Source organism: Abramis brama (assembly GCF_963993115.1).
Source record: "Abramis brama genome assembly, chromosome: 1".
NCBI lineage: Eukaryota > Metazoa > Chordata > Actinopteri > Cypriniformes > Leuciscidae > Abramis > Abramis brama.
The window spans coordinates 11,051,538-11,076,126 of NC_139963.1; the positions used below are offsets into that span (position 1 = coordinate 11,051,538).

Here is a 24,589-nt window from a genome sequence, read left to right on the forward strand (position 1 = left end):
TAATATAATATAATATAATACATCATGGAGGCATTTGTTGACTTAAATATTTGATTTTTTTTTGTTTTTAAGTTAAAAAAGACAGTAACATGAATAAGCTCTCATTGGTATGATGCAGAAGCTCTGTTCTTAACAAAACTCAGTCAATGTCTATGTTAAAGAGCATGTAATGCATCTTAGTTGTGTGTTTGCAGTGTTCAGTGTTGTTTGATGTTAGCATTTAGCTTCAGGTTAATACAAAGACACACAAAACAATCTCTAGTCTGAGAATCATGTTCTATTCTGATATTCTTTGTTCTAAGTATAGGCACAACATGACAAGTTTCAGGTGTCGAGTGATATTTCTGTTCTCACGAAGCCTCAAAATCACAGTCAAATAGAGCAAATCTGATGTTTCAAACACAGCTAACTGAAGCAGGATTTTGGACCAATGAGGTTTCACTGTGGGCGGGGCCAACATGATGTTTTGTCATACACTGCTGCAGGATTTACGTTCACACATACAGTGATTTCATCAGCTCATCGAGTGGCAGTATATGTGGTCATTCCTACTCTGTGCTCAATTGATAATTAATCCTTTCTTTTAGAAGGGTATATGTATATTGTAAATGTTATTTATATATAGGCTTTAATGCATAAAGTGCATAATTTGTGTCATTTAAACAAGATTATTGTTTGCATGAACCAAACTCACTCAATTCGTCTAAACAATTACTGCCAGTTTTCCCTTTCAAGAGGTACTAATATGTACCTTTAAGGTACCAATCTGCCCCCTTAAGGGTTAAATAAAATATAAAAATAAAGGTGTACCTTCTCTGAGAGTGTACAGAACAGTGAAATCGCTCCTTTCCTCTCTCACACAAGACAAATCACATGTGCTCTAATGCCTCTATCACGTTGCCTGATGCCCGCTTGATTTTGGAAATCACCAATTCTCGTTGAAAATGAGTGACTACTGTAAATCACTATATGTGTGAACACCCGTTAACATGGAAGAGATCGCTTGACACTGCTGTACTAAATGACTCAGTTATTTCTACATGGCTACTCAGATCTATTTTTTTCAATAAGGAAAAGTAATTGAGAAGTCAAAGTAGAAGATGACAAGTGTAAAACTACATACAGCTCATTAAATCGCTGTACTCAGACTCAGATGGTGCGTTCTCTCTCTCTCTCTCTCTCTCTCTGCCCTCAGAACTCATGTCTGTGATACATGTCTGGATCGTAGTATTTGGTGACCACCACGCGGTTAGCAAACTTGCGTCCCGTCAGCGCTTGCATGGCCTTCTGGCATTCAGCAGCAGACACGTACTCCACGAAAATCTGCAACAGAGAGAAACTGCCGCTATAAGACAAGCCTTAGAGTATGAATAAGTATTGAGAAGTATTAAAACAGTATTATTGAGATACTATTATAGTTTTTGTTTTTTTTGGATCAGTGATAATCTCTTTGCTAACTGCATTAGCACATGCATGAGTGCGTTTGTTTGCTAGCAGGGATTCGCGTTAAATTGATGATGCTGGTTTTAATCATTTAGCTTCACTAATTTTATTTTTAAGAAATATTATTTTTTAGTGCACTCAAATTAAATAAGTTCACAGAACTAATATACTCACATTATTACCAAAGTAAAAATATTATTTTTAAACTTAAATGGCAGTTTAAGACAATCACTTTCCTGAGATAATTCAGTGCATGGTATTATAACGGTAATATACTATAAATAAAATTACAGTAAATAACTGTACATTAACAGCTGCTCTTGTTTTGCTGCTTTTGCAGTTGTGATTTGCTTTTACAGTACAACTGTAGTTGCTGATTTATACTTTTGTTAATTTACAATCTTACTGGCAACCAAAATTGCCAGTAAGTTACTGAGTTTTACAGTAATTTTTAATGAAGTTTTTATTTTCATATTTTTAATGTTAAGTAGGCTAACATTTAATTTTTGATGTTAAGTAATTTTAAGTTTTTAGTTTGTAATGTTAAGTTGAGTTTTTGTCTTTTTTATTAGTTTTTTGTTGATGTTTGAATTTCTAGTTTGTTTTATGTGAATGTTTTATTTGATTTCAGATTTAGCTTTAATTATTTTAGTACATCAACTTCAAATAAACGAAAATGAGAAATGTTGCCGTGGCAACTACCCTAAAGTAAATATGTTTTTTTTTAATATTTTGTGTTATTTCAGTTAATGCTTATTTTATTTCAAGCAAGAAAATGTTTTTTAATGGTTTTAGTTTTACTTAATAATAATCTTGTATTAAGAATAACTACAATGATCCAAACAGAGGCTATTCCTCAGTAATAAATGAAAAAATTAAATAAAATTACAATTCGAATTCGCTCAAAATTTACATTTTGTCACCATTTATTAATCTTCATGCTGTTCCAAAGCTATATGTATTATTTTTTATATATATATATAAATATCCAATATGTGCTCTTTTATAAAATAACAAGGTAAGTAAATAATGGCAGAATTTTAATTCACTGTAGAGCTGAACTATTCCTCGAATCCTATTAAAATCCGACCATGGTAAAGGTTTGGTTGGGGAATATTGATTATGTGAATGTTTTCAGGTTATTTCCTCCTCTTGAAGGCACTCATCACCTTCCCACAGCCTGGCACCTCCACACCATCAACCGGCCTCGGGATCTCGATAGAGCGCACAGTGCCGTACTTGCAGCACTCCTCACGGATGTCCTCCAGGATCTCCTCATAGTCCTCGTCGTCCAGCAGCTCCTCCGGCATGACCATGTTCAGCAGACACAACACCTCGGTGGGCAGGCCGGAGTTCTGCACCCGCTGCAGTCCCGGGACCTGGAGCGTGACTGGCGTCTCTACCACAGCAGTCTGCATGCAGAGAAGACGTGATTCGAGACTGCACCTCTGACACAGCTGAGAGCTTGAAGATGGCCATATACAGTACTGTGCAAAAGTCTCAGGCATGTTAATTGTGCTTGTCCTTGTGCATACACAAATCTCACTGGATTATTACAATTAATGGCAAAAAGAATGTTTGGAAATGTAAACTGATATTTCCTGGTGACACACTACAGCAAAAGATATTAATAACTGACTTAAAACCATTTTTGGGGGGGGGTATTAACATGCCTAAGACTTTTGCACAGTACTGTAAGTGAACAGCTTCATTGTTCTTGTCAATAATGGTCAGCTGTTATGGCAAAAATAATAAGACATTCATGAACTGCTGTGTTGAAGTGTGGAGGGCTGGAACTTACAGGATTGGCATTCTTGGCGCCCACGCTTGCCCTCTGGACGATGAGCTTTTTATCGCCGAGCTGCATGCCATGTAATCCAGCTACTGCCTGAACAAAACACAACCGCTATCTGAGTCAATCTCACAAAGATATTTATAGGACATTTTTGACCTATCATTGACCATCCTTAACATAATAGTCTTAGGGTAAGTTTACACAACAACGATATGCTTAAAACTGAGAAGTTTTTCCTTTGAGTTCGCCACGTACAGACAACACCATTGTCAAAACGATCCTCATTCACACGGATCCGAGAAAACATCTAAAACACTGAATTCTTCTGCCAGGCCTTTAGATGGCGATTCAAAACTATAGACCTTATGCGCCAGAGAAACGAGGGCGCCGCCATCTTTAGAATATTGTCTTTTAACTTCCGTTTTTGCGGTCGCTCTGTATATTCCAAAGGCATTGCTGTCCAGGAGTAATTAACTTTTGAAGTGGATTTACTTCATGTAAAGTTAACGAAAGTTATCATGAGGACTGTGATGTTTAAAGCAGATGACTTAACAAATGTCAGTCAACCGGGAAGATTTTAAAACGAGCCGTTCATTAATAAACACGCAAAATCGCTGTGAAAATACAGACCGGAAGTCAAAAGACAACGAACGCAGGGCTGAAAAGGGGCGGAGCTACATAAGGTCTATAGACTGATCACGTAATACGCATGTGCATGACGTCATCATCTTCAGAGATGCGTGTTTTTGTTGTTTACACGGAGACCATTCTCAAAAACGTGCACTTCGAAACCCGTTTTCAAAACTTTGCGTTTTCAGGCACCCAAAATGCCGCTATCGTGTAAACGAACGGCCAAAACACATAAAACGTTTTATGTTTTTAGTTGAAAATGATCTCGTGTAAACAGTAAAACAAAATAAAAAAGTTAATAATAAAATATATATACTGTATATATACACAGATGAGCCAAAACATTACGACAACCTGCCTAATATGATGCTGGTCCTCCGCATGCTGCCAAAACAGCCCCAACCCATCGAAGCATGGACTGTACAAGATCCCTGAAGGTGTCCTGTGGTTTCTGGCACCAACAATTTAGCAGCAGATCCTTCAATTCCTGTAGGTTGTGAGGTGGAGCCACAGTGGATCGAACTTGTCAGTCCAGCAAATCTCACAGATTCTCAAATGTATTGAGATCTGGAGAATTTGGAGTCCAGGGCAACACCTTGAACTCTTCATCATGTTTCTCAAACCATTCCTGAACAATGTGTGGCAGGGTGCATTATCCTGCTGAAAGAGGCCACTTCCACCAGGGAACACCATTGTCAGGAACGCTCGTGTGCCCATTTTAGGCACTTTCGGCGATGGACAGGGGTCATCATAGGCACTCTGATTGGTCTGTAGCTACTCTGCCCTATGCACTGTGTGTTGTGACACATTACTCCCATAACCATCATTCAAATTGTGTGTGACTTCTGGTGCCACAGTAGATCTTCTGATGGCTCGGATCAGACAGAATAGCATTCGTTGCCCTCGTGCTTCAATGAGCCTTGGGCGCCCAACACCATGTCGACGATTTGTGGTGTGTCCCTGCTTGGACCACTGTTGGTAAAATCACACCACTTCTGACCGAGAGCAACACACAAGCCTTGCCGTTTCAGAGATACTCTGACCCGGTTGCCTTGCCATAACAATTTGGCCCTTGTCAAAGTCACTCACATCTTTATTCCTGCCCATTTCTCCTGTATCCAACATGTTGATTACAAGAACTGATTGTTTGCTAACCATCTAATCTACCCAGACCTTAATACAGTATGTGGCCTTGTTCGGAGATGATCAACGATATTCGCTTCACCTGTGTTTGGTCATAATGTTTTGGCTCATCGGTGTAGAGTCCCTGTTTCCTTGATATGTAATAAGCAAATAATTAGCTAAATATATATTTATATATATATATGTCTTTGACATTTGGGATGAAATATAACCCGTATATGTCCTTGACATGTTTTATGAGATTATTTTGACTTCACTTTTCAATAATATATGTGCATTAACCAATAATGATACACGTAAACTAAAAGGATGTGTTCCTTTGATACTTAAACCTGAATTGACTGACCTGGTCAGTCGCGCTGATATCCACATATTCACAGAAAGCATAGCCTTTGGACAGTGATGTGGCACTGTCTTTCACGAGGTTGAAGGCTTTGAGAGGACCAAATGATGTCAGGAGCTCTTTAACCTGCACAACAGTCGAGGACGCACAGGCATGTGAACACAACAGCAGCAGAAAGCGCAAATCCTACCCAATCCTGTCCAGTGAACCCATGATGGGGGTGTACAAGATGGCAGGTCCAATAGAGCGCAACAGTGACTTCTGGGAGTTAAAATTTCATTCACTGTCTCAAATATCTGTTGTTTATATGTCTGTATGGTGTTTTTAATATGTTTTAAAACAAAACATGTGCAAATTCATAAGTCGACACCATTGCTGAGTATTTTCTCCTTAAGACTGCAGTGAATCAAAGACAGTCTCAAAAACACGGTTTGAAATCGCTGGTATTTCTGACGTCACAAACTACCTTGTTACCAATCAGATCAACGTGTGATCGTCAACGAGTGGCTGAGCTGAGTGAGTGAGTTGAGGCGGGGCTCATTTGCATATTCATAGAACCACATGTACTAAATGAGGCAAGGGTGTAGAGTTACATTCAAGTCATGAAGAAAATTTAAATATGTAATTTTGGTGATCAAAGATGAGTTTTAAGGGATAAAATTATTGACTACAGGAAGACTTTGTTTAAAGTAATCATGTAATCAGGGTCAGAAATTAAGAGACTTGTGCCAAGAATAAAAAAACAAAAAACAATTCAAGATAATGGAGCAAAAAAAATGGCCTTACACCAGTGGTTCTCAAACCTGTCCTGGAGGACCACTAACACTGCAGGTTTTCGTTGTCTCCCTAATCAAACACACCTGATTCAACTCATCAGCTCATTAACCCATGTGATAATGAGCTGATGAGTTGAATCAGGTGTGTTTGATTAGGGAGACAACGAAAACCTGCAGTGTTAGTGGTCCTCCAGGACAGGTTTGAGAACCACTGCCTTACACAATTAAACAATCTATTACAGCTGTTGCGTTATAACCAATCACACACGTTTCTGTTGAGTTTATGAATGCAACGGCCAATCAGAGAGGTGTTCAGATTAGTCACCGCTAATTACGCTGGAGTTTCGTTAGTGCACTGAATATTGCACTCTCGTGAATTCTCTCATCATAAACAACAAAGTGCAGATACAGTGTAAGAGATTAATTCTGAAGTGAAGACAGCTTCAGTGATTATAACGGGATATTTTGACAGAAGTCATGGTGTCAGTGATGTAAATAATCCATTCTTGGTTTGAATAGCCATTTTTTTTTTTATGCTACTAAAATAACCAATGTGAAGTATTGATTTTCTACTGCACAAAAAGCAATAAACTAATATTTATAAACGGTTCTGGCAAGACATGTTTTTCAACACATATTAATATTAATCAATAATAATTTTTGTCATAATATTGCAGCGCTACCATGACACGAGATCCTGTTTTTTTTACATTATACAACTGTTGTATAAATACATTTATGCCACTTTTAAGCCGTCTGTGTAATTAAACATAAATGCCATGTCAGACGCAGCTTTTGTTCCACCTTTGCAGTGTAAAGATGACCTATGTTAATGTTGATTACATTTTATTGATAACAGTTGATAGTATTTTGACTGATTGAAGTAACTGGGTACATTTACATATTTTACATAGAAGGCAACACAGATACGTTTAATAAGGTCATTATAAAAATGAACCTTGCAAAGGTTGTCTATGGAAATCACTTCCAGGGGACAAGGGGCAAATATTGGCCCTTGATGGAGAAGTTAATTTCTGACCCTGGGTGTAATAGAGCTGGTCTGTTTCTTTCATGACTCTTTATTAAATATATTTTCTCCCTCTGGAGCAATGAATAGAAAACTTGGTTACTTGTGAAACCAAGGCCACTGAAAAGGTCAGCTGTTGCGCTCTATTTCTGCAGTACATCGACACACCATGACACAAGAAACACAAGAAAACATTATTATCTTGACTTTCCCTTCTTTTTATGATTGCAGAAGGGTACGATTCTAGTGGTCTTCACTCCAGCCTTTCTCAATATTACAATTATTATTATGATTTATGCTATACATTTATTCAGTGTAACTACAGTTGGGTTTCTGAGTCTTAAGGGGCGGTTACACTACACTTTTTGTTCCACTGGCAAATGTTGAACACAAGAAACTAATTCATGTGAAGGTTTTGATGCATTTCAAAGCTTGGGGAACTCGAATTTGTATCACATGAAGACGTGTGACCAATAGAAGAATGACCTGTCACAGGATTTGAAAAATGTAAAAGAGTCATATAACGACATCATATGTCGCCCATTGCAGTGTCCGAAGAATTTCACATGCTCAAAGCCTATTGTAAGCGCCCCTTAAAACTGTCCCTCCTGGTTTAGACTATGACAAAGCGCAATTTCTTAAAGCAGTCACATACAAAAGTGCCACTATTATGCTATTTTAAAGGTTCCTTTTTTTAAAATTGGTTTTATTATTATTCAACAATTTCTTGCTTTTTGTTAGATTTTATTAGTAGTAATTTTTATATAAACGTTTAACGAATAAACCACCCCTTTCAATCCGATCGAAATTTCAGTCGGATCGAGCTAAATCGGATCGATTAAGAACACATAGGCGTTTCAGTCCGATTGAGCCGTCAATCCGACTACTAACGGATTATTTGATTGCATGTAAACGTAGCCTGTGATATGAACAGTAAAAATGGCATCGGTTTTACCGTATCAATTTGAGCAAGAGTAATTATCCTTTGGAAGTGCATGAAAAGTGGTTTTGCTTTTGCAGCGCAGAAAATCGTCAACGTGAACCAAACTCTAACTCCAGACGTACCGTAGGTTCGAGCAGGAATTAAGCCTGGAATTACTGACGACTTGTTTCAGGCGGTTCAGATTCGGTTCTTTCTTTTGGAAGACAATAATAACAAGCATAATAGGGACACTTTAAAATAACGTAAAAAAGGTGCATAAAGAAAGGTCCTTTCTTTGCATGCAATGATAAAAACATTGTTTAACAATCAAAGTTTCTGAAAAATCATTCAGACCAGTCAAAATGAGCCCTACGGTAGACATGAAGTGGTCTAACATCAATGTGAGTCACTTCGTTTGTTTTATATGCACATTGCAGAGAGCTGAATTTGCTTCAACCGTTCCAAACATTTCACATTCACAGCCCTCCAAAAGCCCAACCCAGTTACCCAAAGACCCTTTAGTGATGTTCGCGCTCCGAGAGAGTGAAGGAAGAGAGAGGACAGCGAGGGGAGGGTCCCTGCTGACAGGAGGTGAATCCGTGTGAGGAACTGAATGTCTTACTTGCCTTGTGTTACATGTTGGCATGGCAGCAGTAGATCAGAACTACTGAACAAATTATGAGCGCAGACTTAACGATCTTACGGGCCCCTAGCTGGGGGACAAAGTGGGGGAACAAAAAATGAAAGAGCTGTGAGTTTCAAAGCAGTAACAGCGACTGCAAGAAAGAAAATATATGAGAATATGAATGAAATAAATACCAGGGTACATTCAGCTCCAATTGATTAAATTAGTTAGTTAGCTAAATTCCAATTAGATCAATGAGGTGCACCATTACCCAAACCCCCTCGGTTGTGTCTGCAATAGAAACAACAAACTTCTGCAAGCGCACTTATGAAATATGATGTGTGACTTCTATCTTTACTCCATCTTCACCTGCACATATAACTGCAAATTCGCTGTAATTACGGGTCCTATCAAAAATCTAATCGGCTATATTCACACTGCAGCTGAATGTGGACCAGATCCCTCTCATGTGACACAGATCTGCTTTTGGATGACAGTGTGATGAGCAAAAATATGTATGGACATATTCAGTTACAATTTAGTTTGCATCAGTGTGCCCAGTCAAGTCGGAATTCATGCGGTTATTTAAATTTTAACTAATACATAACTTGGACATAATCATAGCATATTATATGTTAAATATTACATTTGTGGAGGGTCTTATTGTACTGTATTTATTTATTATATTCTTATTTTGTGAGCATTTTTCTGCATTGTCAGCCTTTAAAATGCATGGGAAAAAGGTGACATTTGGCACACTGGTTGAGGAACACTGGAATATTCCTTGCACCACCAATTGCTCTTTTCATGGGTCAGAAGATTGGGTCAAATATTCAAACACATCAATGACTATGACACATAGCTGCAATTTTTGCAAGATATTGACATGAAACCTATTTATCATTGCAAACAAAGTACAGAGTTTGCAGGGCTAGTGACAAAAAAACAATGTTATTTCACAATATTATAGTATTTATTAATATTTTGAATTAGCTTGTACTTTTATATTTTCAGGTTTAATTTTAGTTAAGTTTTAATTTATTTTTGTTCTGTGTTTATGTCATTTTTAAATTAATTAATTAAATTCCATTTTCCATTTCAGTAATTTTAGGATTTTAAGTTACCATGGCAGTTGCCTTTCTAATTTTCGTTTAAGTTTTTGGTTAAGTTTTATATATTAATATTTATATATTATTATTCAGTTAACCACATTTAATAGTTTTATTTTCATTTTTAGTTAACAAAAACAACATGGGCCAAAGTGAATGAAGGTTGGCCAAAAATCATTATAACCTTGGAATAATTTGGCCTATTCCTATTCCTATATATATATAGTCTGCAATTTGGAATGAATTTGAGCAGAAAATTAAAAATGGACTTGCTTGCAGTGTGAACATAGCCTAAATATCAACATGTATCCATTTCACTCTTTCAATGTGGTTTTAACATTTAAAAAATGAAAAAATGATCTACCAGTTAGATTAAAAGTGTCATGGCTGGTGATGTTACACTAAAGGGATTTCAGCTACAGACTTTCTGTATATCAGTAAAGTAATATGTACTATTTCCACACATGTATATATTCTGTCAAACACAATTTTGAATGGTCAATAAGAAAATGGGATACTCTTTGCTAGTGTACACAACCAACTGACCTTAGGTCCTAATAACTGATTAATTGATGGAGAAGCAAGGTTAAAGTGTACCTGATCATCATTGAGATAATTTGGTAGACCTCCAATGAAGAGTTTATGAGGGGAGTCCGGTACAACTGTGGAAACAACACCTGAAAACAAGGACAACAGGATTTTAATGCCCTGGAAAATATAAATAAACATGGCAACATAAAAAAAATGGTTGTGTTTAAGTCAGTTTTCTATATCTTCAAAATAAGAATTCAAAACTCAACCCTTTTTACGGCCTACTGACTCAACCAATGGCATATTTTTTTGGTGTGTCAGAAAAACAGGTAATCCCAACACAAACTGACACCATTAGTTGAGCCAATGTTATGTCTAATCCATAAAAAGAAATCCATTGCAGTTCTGTTTGATGTTGCCAGTGGTGCATAAATTGCAGACTTTGGGCCAGATTTAATAACAGCTTGGGTCAGCGGTAGCGCAAACCCCCTTTCCCCTTTAAAAAACTACTGTCATGATTTACCAAAGACAGGCAGAGAGAAATTAGCGGTAAAAAGGCGTGAACAATTATTTTTGTTGCTGACTTTATTGCATTTCCTGCTCTTGGTAGATTGCTTTGGTCGTAATGGAAATAAGCTTCTGCGTCTGTGTACTTTAATTAGTGCATTGACAGTAGACCATCTTTAGAATATTTACAGTCCCATCGATGCTTATATGTGATTGCAGTCTTACGCTAATTTGCCCTGTTTAGTAAATCTGGCCCTTTATTTTGAAAAAGCCCTGTAGAAAGTTGTACAATGTTTAATAGTCTGCTGATCTAAAACACATGAAAAGGTAAAACATGGCAAAAGTCTTGACCTGGAACATGAAAAGCGGGCTGCTCAGAGATACCGGGAAGAGGGCGGTAGTCATGTGGACGTCTGATCTTCAGCGACTGTCCTTGAAAGATAATGCCATCAAATGCCATGGCCTGAGTGGTTTCATCTACTGATCGAAACTGGGGAAGATAGACAGTCTGATTCAGTCAGGAATAGCTCAGAGTAGCCCAGTTTCATTAAATGGAAATGTTTTCCTGTGCATCACAAAATCACCAAAATGTCTCTCAGGGTGTCCTGTGTTCACACTTGTGGTTTGGTTCTCTTGGTTCCGAAATTTATAATAAATAATAAAAAAAAGCAAGATGCCCTTTTGAAATACAGTGAGGAAAATAAGTATTTGAACACCCTGCTATTTTGCAAGTTCTCCCACTTGGAAATCATGGAGGGGTCTGAAATTGTCATCATAGGTGCATGTCCACTGTGAGAGACATAATCTAAAAAAAAAAATCCAGAAATCACAATGTATGATTTTTTAACTATTTATTTGTATGATACAGCTGCAAATAAGTATTTGAACACCTGTCTATCAGCTAGAATTCTGACCCTCAAAGACCTGTTAGTCTGCCTTTAAAATGTCCACCTCCACTCCATTTATTATCCTAAATTTGATGCACCTGTTTGAGGTCGTTAGCTGCATAAAGACACCTGTCCACCCCATACAATCAGTAAGAATCCAACTACTAACATGGCCAAGACCAAAGAGCTGTCCAAAGACCCTAGAGACAAAATTGTACACCTCCACAAGGCTGGAAAGGGCTATGGGGAAATTGCCAAGCAGCTTGGTGAAAAAAGGTCCACTGTTGGAGCAATCATTAGAAAATGGAAGAAGCTAAACATGACTGTCAATCTCCCTCGGACTGGGGCTCCATGCAAGATCTCACCTCGTGGGGTCTCAATGATCCTAAGAAAGGTGAGAAATCAGCCCAGAACTACACGGGATGACCTGAAAAGAGCTGGGACCACCGTTTCCAAGGTTACTGTTGGTAATACACTAAGACGTCATGGTTTGAAATCATGCATGGCACGGAAGGTTCCCCTGCTGAAACCAGCACATGTCAAGGCCCGTCTTAAGTTTGCCAATGACCATTTGGATGATCCAGAGGAGTCATGGGAGAAAGTCATGTGGTCAGATGAGACCAAAATAGAATTTTTTGGTCATAATTCCACTAAACGTGTTTGGAGGAAGAAGAATGATGAGTACCATCCCAAGAACACCATCCCTACTGTGAAGCATGGGGGTGGTAGCATCATGCTTTGGGGGTGTTTTTCTGCACATGGGACAGGGCGACTGCACTGTATTAAGGAGAGGATGACCGGGGCCATGTATTGCGAGATTTTGGGGAACAACCTCCTTCCCTCAGTTAGAGCATTGAAGATGGGTCGAGGCTGGGTCTTCCAACATGACAATGACCCGAAGCACACAGCCAGGATAACCAAGGAGTGGCTCTGTAAGAAGCATATCAAGGTTCTGGCGTGGCCTAGCCAGTCTCCAGACCTAAACCCAATAGAGAATCTTTGGAGGGAGCTCAAACTCCGTGTTTCTCAGCGACAGCCCAGAAACCTGACTGATCTAGAGAAGATCTGTGTGGAGGAGTGGGCCAAAATCCCTCCTGCAGTGTGTGCAAACCTGGTGAAAAACTACAGGAAACGTTTGACCTCTGTAATTGCAAACAAAGGCTACTGTACCAAATATTAACATTGATTTTCTCAGGTGTTCAAATACTTATTTGCAGCTGTATCATACAAATAAATAGTTAAAAAATCATACATTGTGATTTCTGGATTTTTTTTTTTTGATTATGTCTCTCACAGTGGACATGCATCTACGATGACAATTTCAGACCCCTCCATGAATTCTAAGTGGGAGAACTTGCAAAATAGCAGGGTGTTCAAATACTTATTTTCCTCACTGTATGTGAGATGTATTGTTTCTTTGAATGGCAAGGGTAAAACAAAAAAATGTAATTATTGTGACAGGATAATTTATAAATGCGTCAGGTTTTTTGACAAGAAAGACACATATACAATAAAATCCTCAGTGATAAATTAACACTGCTCAGTGTTCATAAGGGTCCACACTACAGGGTTAAAATACACTGAAATAGTGTTGGAGTTAATGAGATAATTAAGTGATTAATTGAGTGACGATTGAACATTAATGATGAACACCTGCTGTCAACAAGCAGAATCACTGAGGAAAAGAAACAACAAGAACAGAAAAAAAGAGAAGAGACAAAACACAACCACAGCTGACTTCCAGCCATTACACTTATTATAAACCAGTTTGACTTTATTTCATACATCTATGAAAGTTCTTATTGAGAATTATCAGAGGTTTAGATGTTGTTTTATTTAATGTTTTTGTTAGTCATCATTATGATGATCAGTGTTTGCTTTAGTTGGACTCTTGACCCTTGACTTTTTAACATTAGCTTTTCTCTAGTCTGCTGCAACTTTGTATTTATAAAGCAGTGCAAGAGAAAATAAGATCAGGTCATGATGGTTAAATGGACGTAATCATCATGTAATGACCTGATTCACTGATCTCATTCATAGTCTAAAGCTCTGATTATGATTGACGTGTAATTTTAGCAAAGATGATTGTAGCTCTATGATTCCACAGATTGAGATCCAGCAGAGATAAACTGAACCATTTCAAAAATACATTTTGCACAGAAACTTCTAATACATCCATTTAAGTATTTTAGAAGTACCCCAGGTATCCTTAAGCATTCTGTCCTTTGAAGAGTCATATCGTGAAATCATGTTTAGTTTTTGGTTCGTTTAGATGTCTTTGGTCCATGTTACATTCATATTTCAGTCGAACCGCACCAAAGATTGTTTGGAAGTGGACTGAGGAAAACCGCACTAACAAAGCAATCACACCAGAGTTTGTTAAATCAAACCAAACCGGCCAAGTGTGAACACACCCTCATTGGCGCTTTGAACATCATTTCAGTAGATTTCGTAAAGCTTTGGTTATCTTCCGATGTCAGCATGTGTTTGAAACACAATATTGAAATGCCTAGAACAACAATATGGAAAGATATTTTTATGGCATAAGGCCTATGGATTACATTTGTTTGCTTGCTAAGCAAAACTACAATGGATGGAAACAAGACTTTTAATTAAAAATTTTATGGACCAAATTACATTTGAAATTCAAGTGACTTTACTAATATTAACACTCCACCATTATTATTGTCTTTACAAATATATTCCTATATTCTTTATCATTCTATTGCAGTCTATTTCTGTCAGACTACTTTACTGAGTGACATCTGTATCGTCTCACCTCTAAGAAAGCAAAGTTCTTGTCCTGGTTGATCTGCACTGCGAGCACAGGATTGCTGGGAGCTTGAGACAGTCCTGCAAGTCTCATCTGGGTATTGAAGAATTCAGCCATTGACTCCTGAGAGATAAACATCAAAGCAAGTTTTTCCCAGAGAAATGTCTTTCTTTATAAAAAAAAAGTACATAGAGGAACACTTGACACAACTCTTTACATCAAACCAAACTTTAACTCTCATTTCTAGAAATAACTTTTCATCTGTAACGTTCAAGTTAAATGGCTGATTCATCATTGCACAAGAGGATGAGAACTGAACTGTACAAACAAAATGTTTTGAGGGACACTATTCTGGGACACTTACCTCAGTGATGCCAAACGGGATGTTGCCAACATACAGGCGTCGTGCTTGCCTGGTCATCTGGCTGCCAACGGCGGGCACTTGTGCGGGTGCGACTGCCAAACCAGCATTAGTGGATGTAGCCAGCAGGGCAATGCTGGGGATCTGCCCAGCAGCTACATTACAACACAAACAATTCAAGCACAGTTCAGCCAAAAATCCAATTATTTAAATTGAAAACATAAAATGTTAAATGGATGAGAGTTGAGTGTTTCTCACAAAAGAATAACTTCAACAAAAATTCTTAAAGTCTATCAACTCTTTTACTACAGATTTAATGTGGCACATCTGAACATTTATGCCTGGTTTCACAGACAAGGCTTAAACTAGTCCCAGACTAAAATGCATGTTTGAGCTGTTTTAACTGAAAGCAACTTGCACTGATATATCTTAAAATATGTCATTGCCATTATTTTGTCTCAAGATGCACACACCAATAATGTTTTTTCTAAGGCACGTTTATAAAAACTACTTGAATGCCCTGATTTAACTAAGGCCTAATCCTGGCTTAATCTAAGCACTGTCTGTGAAACCAGGCCATATAGTCTGAGTTTTATAATGTTTAACATCATTTTTAAACTCAAAATTATACCCTGCATCAAATGAAAGCTTGTTTCTGCCATGTAATAAAAAAATATATTAAAAAGGTAATTGAGACTTTTTATCTCACAATTCTGACTTTTTTTCTCACCATTGTGAGGCGGCCATTTCAGCATTGTGAACTAATTGTCAAGTTCAAGAAACCAGTTGGAGATGACTTTAGCTTTGTGAAATGGCATGTTGTCCTGCTGGAAGAAGCTATAAGAAGATGATACAATGTGGTCATAAAGGGATGGAGATGGTCAGCAGCAATACTCAGGAAAGCAAAAAAATCATCCCTCAAACCATTACACCAGCAGTAGCTTGAACCGCTGATACAAGGCATTATTGATCCATGCTTTCATGCCAAATTCTGACTCTCCCATCTGAATGTTGCAGCAGAAATTGAGACTCATCAGACTAGGTAATGTTTTTCAAGTCTTCTACTGTCCAGTTTTGGTGAGCTAGTGTGAATTGTAGCCGGTGAGTGTCACCAGTGTGTTTTCTGCTGCTGTAGCTCTTCTGCTTCAAAGTTTGATATGTTGTGTGTTCAAAGATTGTTGTGAGTTCAGAGACGCTCTTCTGCATTCCTCCATTGTAACGACTTGTATTTGAGTTACTGTTGCCTTTCTATCAGCTGAATCTGGTCATTCTCCTCTGACCTCTGGCATCAACAAGCCCTTTTCTCCCACAGAACTGCCGCTCACTGGATATTTACTCTTTTTCTGCCCATTCTCTGTAAACCCTAGAGATGGTTGTGTGTGAAAATCTCAGTAGATCATCAGTTTCTGAAATACTCAGACCAGCCCGTCTGGCACCAACAACCAAGACACATTTAAAGTCACTTAAATCACCTTTATTCCTCATTCTGATGCTCAGTTTGAACTTCAGCAGATCTTACTGATCATGTCTACATGCCTAAATGCTTTGAGTTGCTGCATGTGATTGGCTGATTATATATTTGCATTAACAGGCATTTGAACAGGTGTACCTAATAAAGTGGCCTGTGAGGTATAAGCTCGCAATTGTGAAAAAAAATATCAGAATTAAGAGATAAAAAGTCACTTTTTTTTATTCCCTGGCAGTAAAGAGGCTTCCATAGCATCCACTCTGAAAGGTGTCAGTATAGGTAAAAAAATAAATACACACTGAATACATCTTTAATACAGAAACCATTATTTCAATCAATTTTCAGCAAAAACAACTGTGTCATGATAGATTTGTTTGGCCACCTAAGCAAAATCATCCCTTATCTATCTCTACTTTGAGGTATTTTAAGTTCGAGCTGCAATAGTAAATGTCTTTCTCCACACATTTTGCTTCATTTTATTTCCTCTGTGTGTGTGCAACATCAGAAGTGCATAGGGAATGGTGATCACGACAGTTACTGTTATCGTGATCTTTGATTACTCATGCCGCACCTTGCATGGCTTTGTACTGCATTGGAGTGATGTGCTCAAAGCCTGAAGGAGGAACGTCCCAATACTTGCACATCTTTTTCTTCCTCGTTCGACGTGGAGAATAGCTGAGGAAAAAAAATCAGAGTAGATGGGGAAGATGCCACACACTTAATCAACTCTGCCAACTCTGTTGTGATGTCAACTTAGAAGACTTTATAGTTTTACAGACAGCAGAAACAGTAAGGGTGTGCAAGAATAAACAAGTCTTGTGTTGGTTCTGATGGACAGTGTCAGGCTGGTGTTGAGTGTCACCTGTGTTTCTTCTGATCCCGTGAGCTGCTCCTGTGGTCCCGGCTCTTCCGGTCCCGACTGCGACTGCTCTTGCCTCGGCTGCGACTGCTTCTGTCTTTGCTCCAGCTGCACCGTTTCTTGCTACGACCAGGAGAGCTACTGCGACTCCTCCTCTTATGCCTCTCCCTCTCTCTCTCTGCATGAATAATGTTATTCATATTAATGGAAATATCAAGTCTTTAAAAGTGAAAATATACTGTAATCCAAAATATTTCTGTTTAATTTCTAAGCAGAAGCCAGAGGTGCGCTGTTTCCGAACTCCCTGAAACGCCTCCATTGTAATCTTCAGTTTTCATCCAGGAACGAACACGTCACAATATTCCTCATTTAAATAATTTCCGCCCAAAGCATACGCTAAATAAAGGGGCGGGGCCTGGTTGAGTTAGTTAGTAGTGTGTTGAAACTAGCAGTTATGCTAAGGGGTGGGGCATTTCCCAAACACGCTCAAAGTGTTTGACCAATCACAACACACTGTTCCAGTTGACCAATCAGAGCACATTGTGCTTTTCAGAAGGAGGGGCTTCATAGAGACAGGAACTAAACCAGGACTGTCTCCGAAATCACCACCTATAACCTCAAATAGGGTACTATTTAAGGTAGTGGTTCTCAACGGGGGCGGTACCGCCCCCCAGGGGGCGTTCAGAGAACACCGGGGGGCGTTTGAAGAAAGATTTTTGAAAGGGGGGCGTTCAGGTGTAAATGGGGGGCGTTCACAAGTTTAAATGTATAACGCAAATTTTTGTTAATTTACTTTTATTCATTTTAAGCATTTAGTAATTTATTTGTAATAAACACTTTAAGTGGGCTATTTAAAAAGTGTTAGGACTATGTATATGTTAAATTATGTTGTAAAACATGCACAGAGTGTGATGTCATATTGTGTGTGCATGCGCGTCTATGGTGCACATAAGAATACCGTCAGTGTTGTAGGTAGGCACTAGGCAGGTTTTTTTGTGTTAATTTATATTGCATTACGATTGAACGCAGTATAAAAAATGTGCAGTCAAGTTCGGGTGTGTGTATGCTGTTTAAATGAGTGTTCTCACCGATACGCTTGTTGTGATTCACTGAGTTCTGACGAGTTGTATTTTGACAACTTGATATTATTTCTTATTCAAAAGTTTAGAATGCCTAACATTCTAAAATCTTTCAGTTTATTGCGACATGTAGCTTAAGCTATGTATTGTTACATTTTCAACGACTCTATTATTTTTCCAGTAGACCAGTGCTCAAGCAATCCAGCTGACTAGAATCATGCAGCGGAGGAATGTAAAGTTGACAAGCCATTAAAAAGTATTGACTTAAGAAACACTTATATTTTTTCAAATATTTTAAATAAATCATGTTTCTATTCACTCCGGCGACGAATTTTAAAATTAATTAAACTAAATTCTATTTATAAGGTTTTACATTTTTAGGCATTAACTAATTCCAATCCCTAATGCCAAAATGTTTATATTTACTGGTCAGGCATTATTGTTAAACTCGCAAGACAGTAAAGAGAAAATGACAATTTAATGGATAATTTAAATATATTCTGCAATCACATTTTGGTAATGTATTCATTCTGCCGTCACATCTGAGCACGAAACGCTGCTTGGGTACTTTCAAGATATAAAAATAATTGATAATACAATAATAATTTAATTGTTTATTCTTCATAACTGATTATGAACACAAATTAATCATGACAAACCAAATTAATACTATTAATTAATTAATACCATACCATTGATGAAAACAAGCTGATACCAAGGTATTTTAGGCCTACAATTCTAACATAATTTTTCATGAAAAATCATGATTGTATTTATTTATTTTTCGAAAGTAAGGTTAATGTAAGCTGCTTCTTGCAATACTCTCCTATATGCGTAATAAAACCTAAGTGCAGACATTACCGCTTTAATGACCGTCCTTTATTTTTCAGTGCATTTGTTTTACAATATATGGCTATTACTGTTATGGAATTAATATTATAACTATTATTATGTAGTAGTGTAATGTAGACAGACACAACTAAAAGAGGTTTGAATTTTTCTTTGTTTAATTTGCACACTGAATATGGGTTGGAGCTTTTAATTTTGAATTATCAAAGTGCACCAGATTGATGAATTTAAGATTAAAATGCACACAATTTTCTTACAGGGGGGCATGCCCCCGAACCCCCCTAGAGGGACAGAGGTACACTCACCACTGATTTAACAAAAATCCTGTGAGAAACACTGGTATTGCTATGCCAATGCAGCTTATAGCTTGTTTTAGGATTCATCACTGTGGAGATTAGTTCAATTGTATTAATAAATGACAATTTTGCACTTAATTCATCTGTTAACTCTCACTCGTTCCTGCTCGCTCGTTAGTTTGGGGGTGGGGGGCGTTCAGGGACCTGGATATTGGATAGGGGGCGCTGGCCCAAAAAAGGTTGAGAACCACTGATTTAAGGGGACCACCATTTGGTGTCCGAAACCATAGTGGATGTTATCGAGAGCACTCCTTCAATCCCACAATGCACCGCAATTAGTGTACAACTGATGTACACTCAACAGCTATTGAATACCCATAATGCACTGTGAGGGTCATGTTGAATGAATTCCCGCGTCTGACCAGAAGATGGCGCCCGCAACTGAATCATCCATCCATTCATCCATTTTCCAAACCGCTGGTCCAATGTGGGTACAGCGTAATATCATAAAGGTATAAGGTTTATACATGCTAGTTTCCATGACAGAGTTCAAGATAAATCTTTTCATTACTACTGGAGCTGCCAGTTTGCTAAGTTTCAAATGATTATTAAACAGAAAGCACAAACTATGCAAAAGCAGCAACTCTTCCAGCGCTCGGTGTCCGAATTCACGTTTCATTCACTCCTTCAAGTGGACTATATTAGTGGAGTAATGTAGGTAATAGTGAATGAGGGTTTATGGGGCGATTTCAGACACAGTCTGAGCGTTACTGCAGAATGGAAAGAGAGGAGCTGCAACAATGTCAAATATGTGAAAAATAATGTGTTTTTGAACATTCAAGCATGAAAACCTACTCTAGTACAACCTAAAAACTAAATCTAGTCAAAATATGTCCTGTTTTAATTCCTGTTTAATAGCTATGCAGTTGTTCTGGTTGATACTAGCTCAAATCAAAAGACCGCTCAAGGAAGATATTCTGTTGTCTAGATATGGCTCGAGGTCTATGGGATTTTTCACTTGTATGCTTGCCGTATTTACACAAAACTGAGATGGTTTGATAATATGTTATTATTACATTACAAGTATTTAAAGGTCCCATATTGTCAAAACTGAAATTTCCTGGCTTTTTTCATGATAACAGAGGTCTAGGGGCTATGAAACTACCATTTAAGTTTCAAAACAGTCGATCCACAGACAAATGCACACAGCCTGCATAAAGTAGCTGTGCCTTTTCACGAGCCGTTGTGACTTCTGTATAAATGTGATGTCAGAACTACTCAGTCACCACCTTCAGTCACCATCCCCACCAATGGTGGGTCACTCAGAAAACAACAGGCCAATCAGAAGAGAGGCTCATGAATATTAAGTAGACAGACCAAAATCAACATGTTCTTGGCAGAGCTCCTGAGATAGGAGCTGTAAAAATATATTGAGATGGTTTTTGGTACTTATACCGCAAATATATATTCTTAAGGACATCAAGACCTAAAATAAAACTTCAGAAAGGTGTACAATATGTGACCTTTAATAAAGAATTTGCATTTGTTGCCATCTGTCAAACCACACACATTTAATCACAAGAAAAGACACACCTATTTATGAAAGTATTGCAGAAGGAATCTGTTTTGTATATACATTTGCAAGGCTTACATTCATTATACTGTACTTGACTGGATATTATGCAAGCAGCTCAGTATCATATATACAGTGAGGAAAATAAGTATTTGAACACCCTGCTATTTTGCAAGTTCTCCCACTTGGGAATCATGGAGGAGTCTGAAATTGTCATCGTAGGTGCATGTCCACTGTGAGAGACATAATCTAAAAAAAAAAATCCAGAAATCACAATGTATGATTTTTTAACTATTTATTTGTATGATACAGCTGCAAATAAGTATTTGAACACCTGTCTATCAGCTAGAATTCTGATCCTCAAAGACCTGTTAGTCTGCCTTTAAAATGTCCACCTACACTCCATTTATTATCCTAAATTAGATGCACCTGTTTGAGGTTGTTAGCTGCATAAAGACACCTGTCCACCCCATACAATCAGTAAGAATCCAACTACTAACATGGCCAAGACCAAAGAGCTGTCCAAAGACACTAGAGACAAAATTGTACACCTCCACAAGGCTGGAAAGGGCTACGGGGAAATTGCCAAGCAGCTTGGTGAAAAAAGGTCCGCTGTTGGAGCAATCATTAGAAAATGGAAGAAGCTAAACATGACTGTCTATCTCCCTCGGACTGGGGCTCCATGCAAGATCTCACCTCGTGGGGTCTCAATGATCCTAAGAAAGGTGAGAAATCAGCCCAGAACTACACGGGAGGAGCTGGTCAATGACCTGAAAAGAGCTGGGACCACCGTTTCCAAGGTTACTGTTGGTAATACACTAAGACGTCATGGTTTGAAATCATGCATGGCACGGAAGGTTCCCCTGCTTAAACCAGCACATGTCAAGGCCCGTCTTAAGTTTGCCAATGACCATTTGGATGATCCAGAGGAGTCATGGGAGAAAGTCATGTGGTCAGATGAGACCAAAATAGAACTTTTTGGTCATAATTCCACTAAACGTGTTTGGAGGCTGGGTCTTCCAACATGACAATGACCCGAAGCACACAGCCAGGATAACCAAGGAGTGGCTCTGTAAGAAGCATATCAAGGTTCTGGCGTGGCCTAGCCAGTCTCCAGACCTAAACCCAATAGAGAATCTTTGGAGGGAGCTCAAACTCCGTGTTTCTCAGCGACAGCCCAGAAACCTGACTGATCTAGAGAAGATCTGTGTGGAGGAGTGGGCCAAAATCCCTCCTGCAGTGTGTGCAAACCTGGTGAAAAACTACAGGAAACGTTTGACCTCTGTAATTGCAAACAAAGGCTACTGTACCAAATATTAACATTGATTTTCTCAGGTGTTCAAATACTTATTTGCAGCTGTATCATACAAATAAATAGTTAAAAAATCATACATTGTGATTTCTGGATTTTTTTTTTAGATTATGTCTCTCACAGTGGACATGCACCTACGATGACAATTTCAGACCCCTCCATGATTTCTAAGTGGGAGAACTTGCAAAATAGCAGGGTGTTCAAATACTTATTTTCCTCACTGTATAAGTCATATCAGATGTCACTGTGTACATAAAAGCCACTAACAATACACTTGTGTCACAATTCGGTTCAAAACATGATACTGATCTCACTATGCTTTCAACAAAGCCAAAAGAGAGTTAAAACGGTAATTATTACTTCTAACATACGCTGTGTATTAAACTATTACATCAGTCATAGACCTGAATAGGTTTTGACTTGTTCTTCTCCCACAATGCACAGGGCAATAGTGACACCAGAATATAAATATTAATAATTCACTTAGCTAAAAATAAAGTATCATGTTAGACAAATTTGCTTGAACTCTGCCCCTGACTGCATACATTTAACATGTTTTAAATTTAGTATTTTATTAAATAATGTGTTTTATTTTTAATTTATCAATAATAATAACATGGAAGCTCAAAGGTGTGACCTTGTGGTTTTGCCATACTGTATGTGACATTACCATATCTGATGTAAACTTTAATTTCGAGTGAACTATACATGATACATATTGTTGCATCTTTTTATTGTGATATATTGTGAGACAGTATATTGTTACACCCATATAAGCCAGTGTAAATAACTAATAGATGAAACTGTAACATTTGGATATTTATGAGCACACACACACACACACACACACACACACACACACGTTAGGTTTTCAATGATATATACTTAAGTATATACTGAAGACGACTAAGAATTATGTTATAAGAACAACTTTGCGAAATGTTGGATAATGTTGATAATTTTGATTCTCTACACCTGTGGTTCCTCTGCTGGACTTCAGACAGGCACTAAAGTCACCAAAACACCAGCAGATTAACAGGGATTGAGCAAAAATGATCAGTAAATGAAGAAAAAGATCCTGTAGCATTTGAACAGATGACACTTGCTTTGATATTAGGCTATGTTATCTATGCAATGAAATTCATATATTTTAATCATTGCTTATGTGTTCAAAAGTGTCCAAATACTTTTGGGGCCACTATATAGTGTAACTAAATCTGTGTACAAATATTATAAATAAATCTGTATCATTTAAAATACATTCTACATGTATCCATGTGTTCATATGAAGAAACGCACATGCACATTTAGTTGCATGTGTGATTGACAGATGGCAATATTGCGAAAACTTGAAAACTTATATATTGAAACTAAAATTAAAATAGTTTCAATAGTGTTCATATACCTATATTAGCCAGTTGCTATCGTTTATTTATCATTCATCATCACAGTCATTGTTGTGTTAATTGTGTTATGCTGTTATGTCCAGGCAGCTGTTTAATAGACTGAAGCAGAGCACACACACACACACACACACACACACACACACAGGTCATGAACGCTGCAGATGTCTTTACTGTACCTTGCCGATTCTCGCTCAGCTGTTTCTCGAACTCCTCGAAATCAGACATGATCAGATCTGACGGATCAGGCGCTCATGTGAGTGTCAGCTCATAAACACAGGCACTGAACACTATAGTGATCCGCTCTCTCATCTGATAACGGTGGCGCGATGTCAACATGTGCTGAAAACGTTTGTTTAGGAAATGAGTCCTATATTTTATAACAGACTGGGAAGCTTCACTGCAGGTCTAGGCAAGTGGGCGGGGCTTAGCACTGTGGGCGTGCGTTTCAGCTATTCTAATTGGCTGACACTGCTGTCAGTTACAGATGCGGGCGGTTACGCGTCGTCTAATTGGTCTACACTAGTGTTACCCTTTCAAGCAGGAAGTAACAATCATTATTAGCTGTTGAACTACAATAACAGAGGCAGTGTCCGAAATCACCCCCTCTACAATTAGGAAAATATTTTATTATTATGTAGAGTATTTCTGGACATGACATAAGACATATAAGAATGTTTTCTAGGCTAAAGCTTTTTTAGGCCTCAAATAAACAAAATAAAAAAAAGCTAATTCTTTCAGCTAATTACTGTCAAAGGGAACATAACATCTTCTGCTTCAAGATAAATCTTTGGTTAAATATTAAGGCATAATTATAGCCAGAAATAAATGTGTAAATGACAACCCCAAATAGAAAATCCTTTAAAAATATTTAAGTT

The 24,589-nt window shown here is 37.9% G+C and overlaps 1 protein-coding gene across 1 annotated transcript; it reads right to left on the reverse strand.

The window, feature by feature from the left end:
- LOC311096815 (splicing factor U2AF 65 kDa subunit-like) lies at positions 1-24,121 on the reverse strand. Its single transcript, XM_084136212.1, has 11 exons — positions 23,891-24,121; positions 17,203-17,377; positions 16,912-17,015; positions 14,876-15,027; positions 14,518-14,634; positions 11,203-11,341; positions 10,411-10,490; positions 5,358-5,480; positions 3,245-3,331; positions 2,613-2,855; positions 1-1,323 (listed from the first exon to the last, which is right to left on the reverse strand). Exons 1-11 carry the CDS (start codon positions 23,937-23,939, stop codon positions 1,192-1,194), a joined length of 1,401 nt encoding a protein of 466 aa, XP_083992338.1. The 5' UTR covers positions 23,940-24,121; the 3' UTR covers positions 1-1,191.
- Between the last annotated feature and the right edge of the window lie 468 nt (positions 24,122-24,589).

Coding starts and splice junctions, on each gene's coding strand:
- LOC311096815 (XM_084136212.1), bottom strand. CDS start 23,939: ATGTCTGATTTCGAGGAGTTCGAGAAACAGCTGAGCGAGAATCGGCAA. Junction 17,016..17,202: donor CGGGATCAGAAGAAACACAG/GTGACACTCAAC, acceptor TTTTTTCCTCAG/CTATTCTCCACGTCGAACGA. Junction 3,332..5,357: donor ATATCAGCGCGACTGACCAG/GTCAGTCAATTC, acceptor TGTTTTGTTCAG/GCAGTAGCTGGATTACATGG.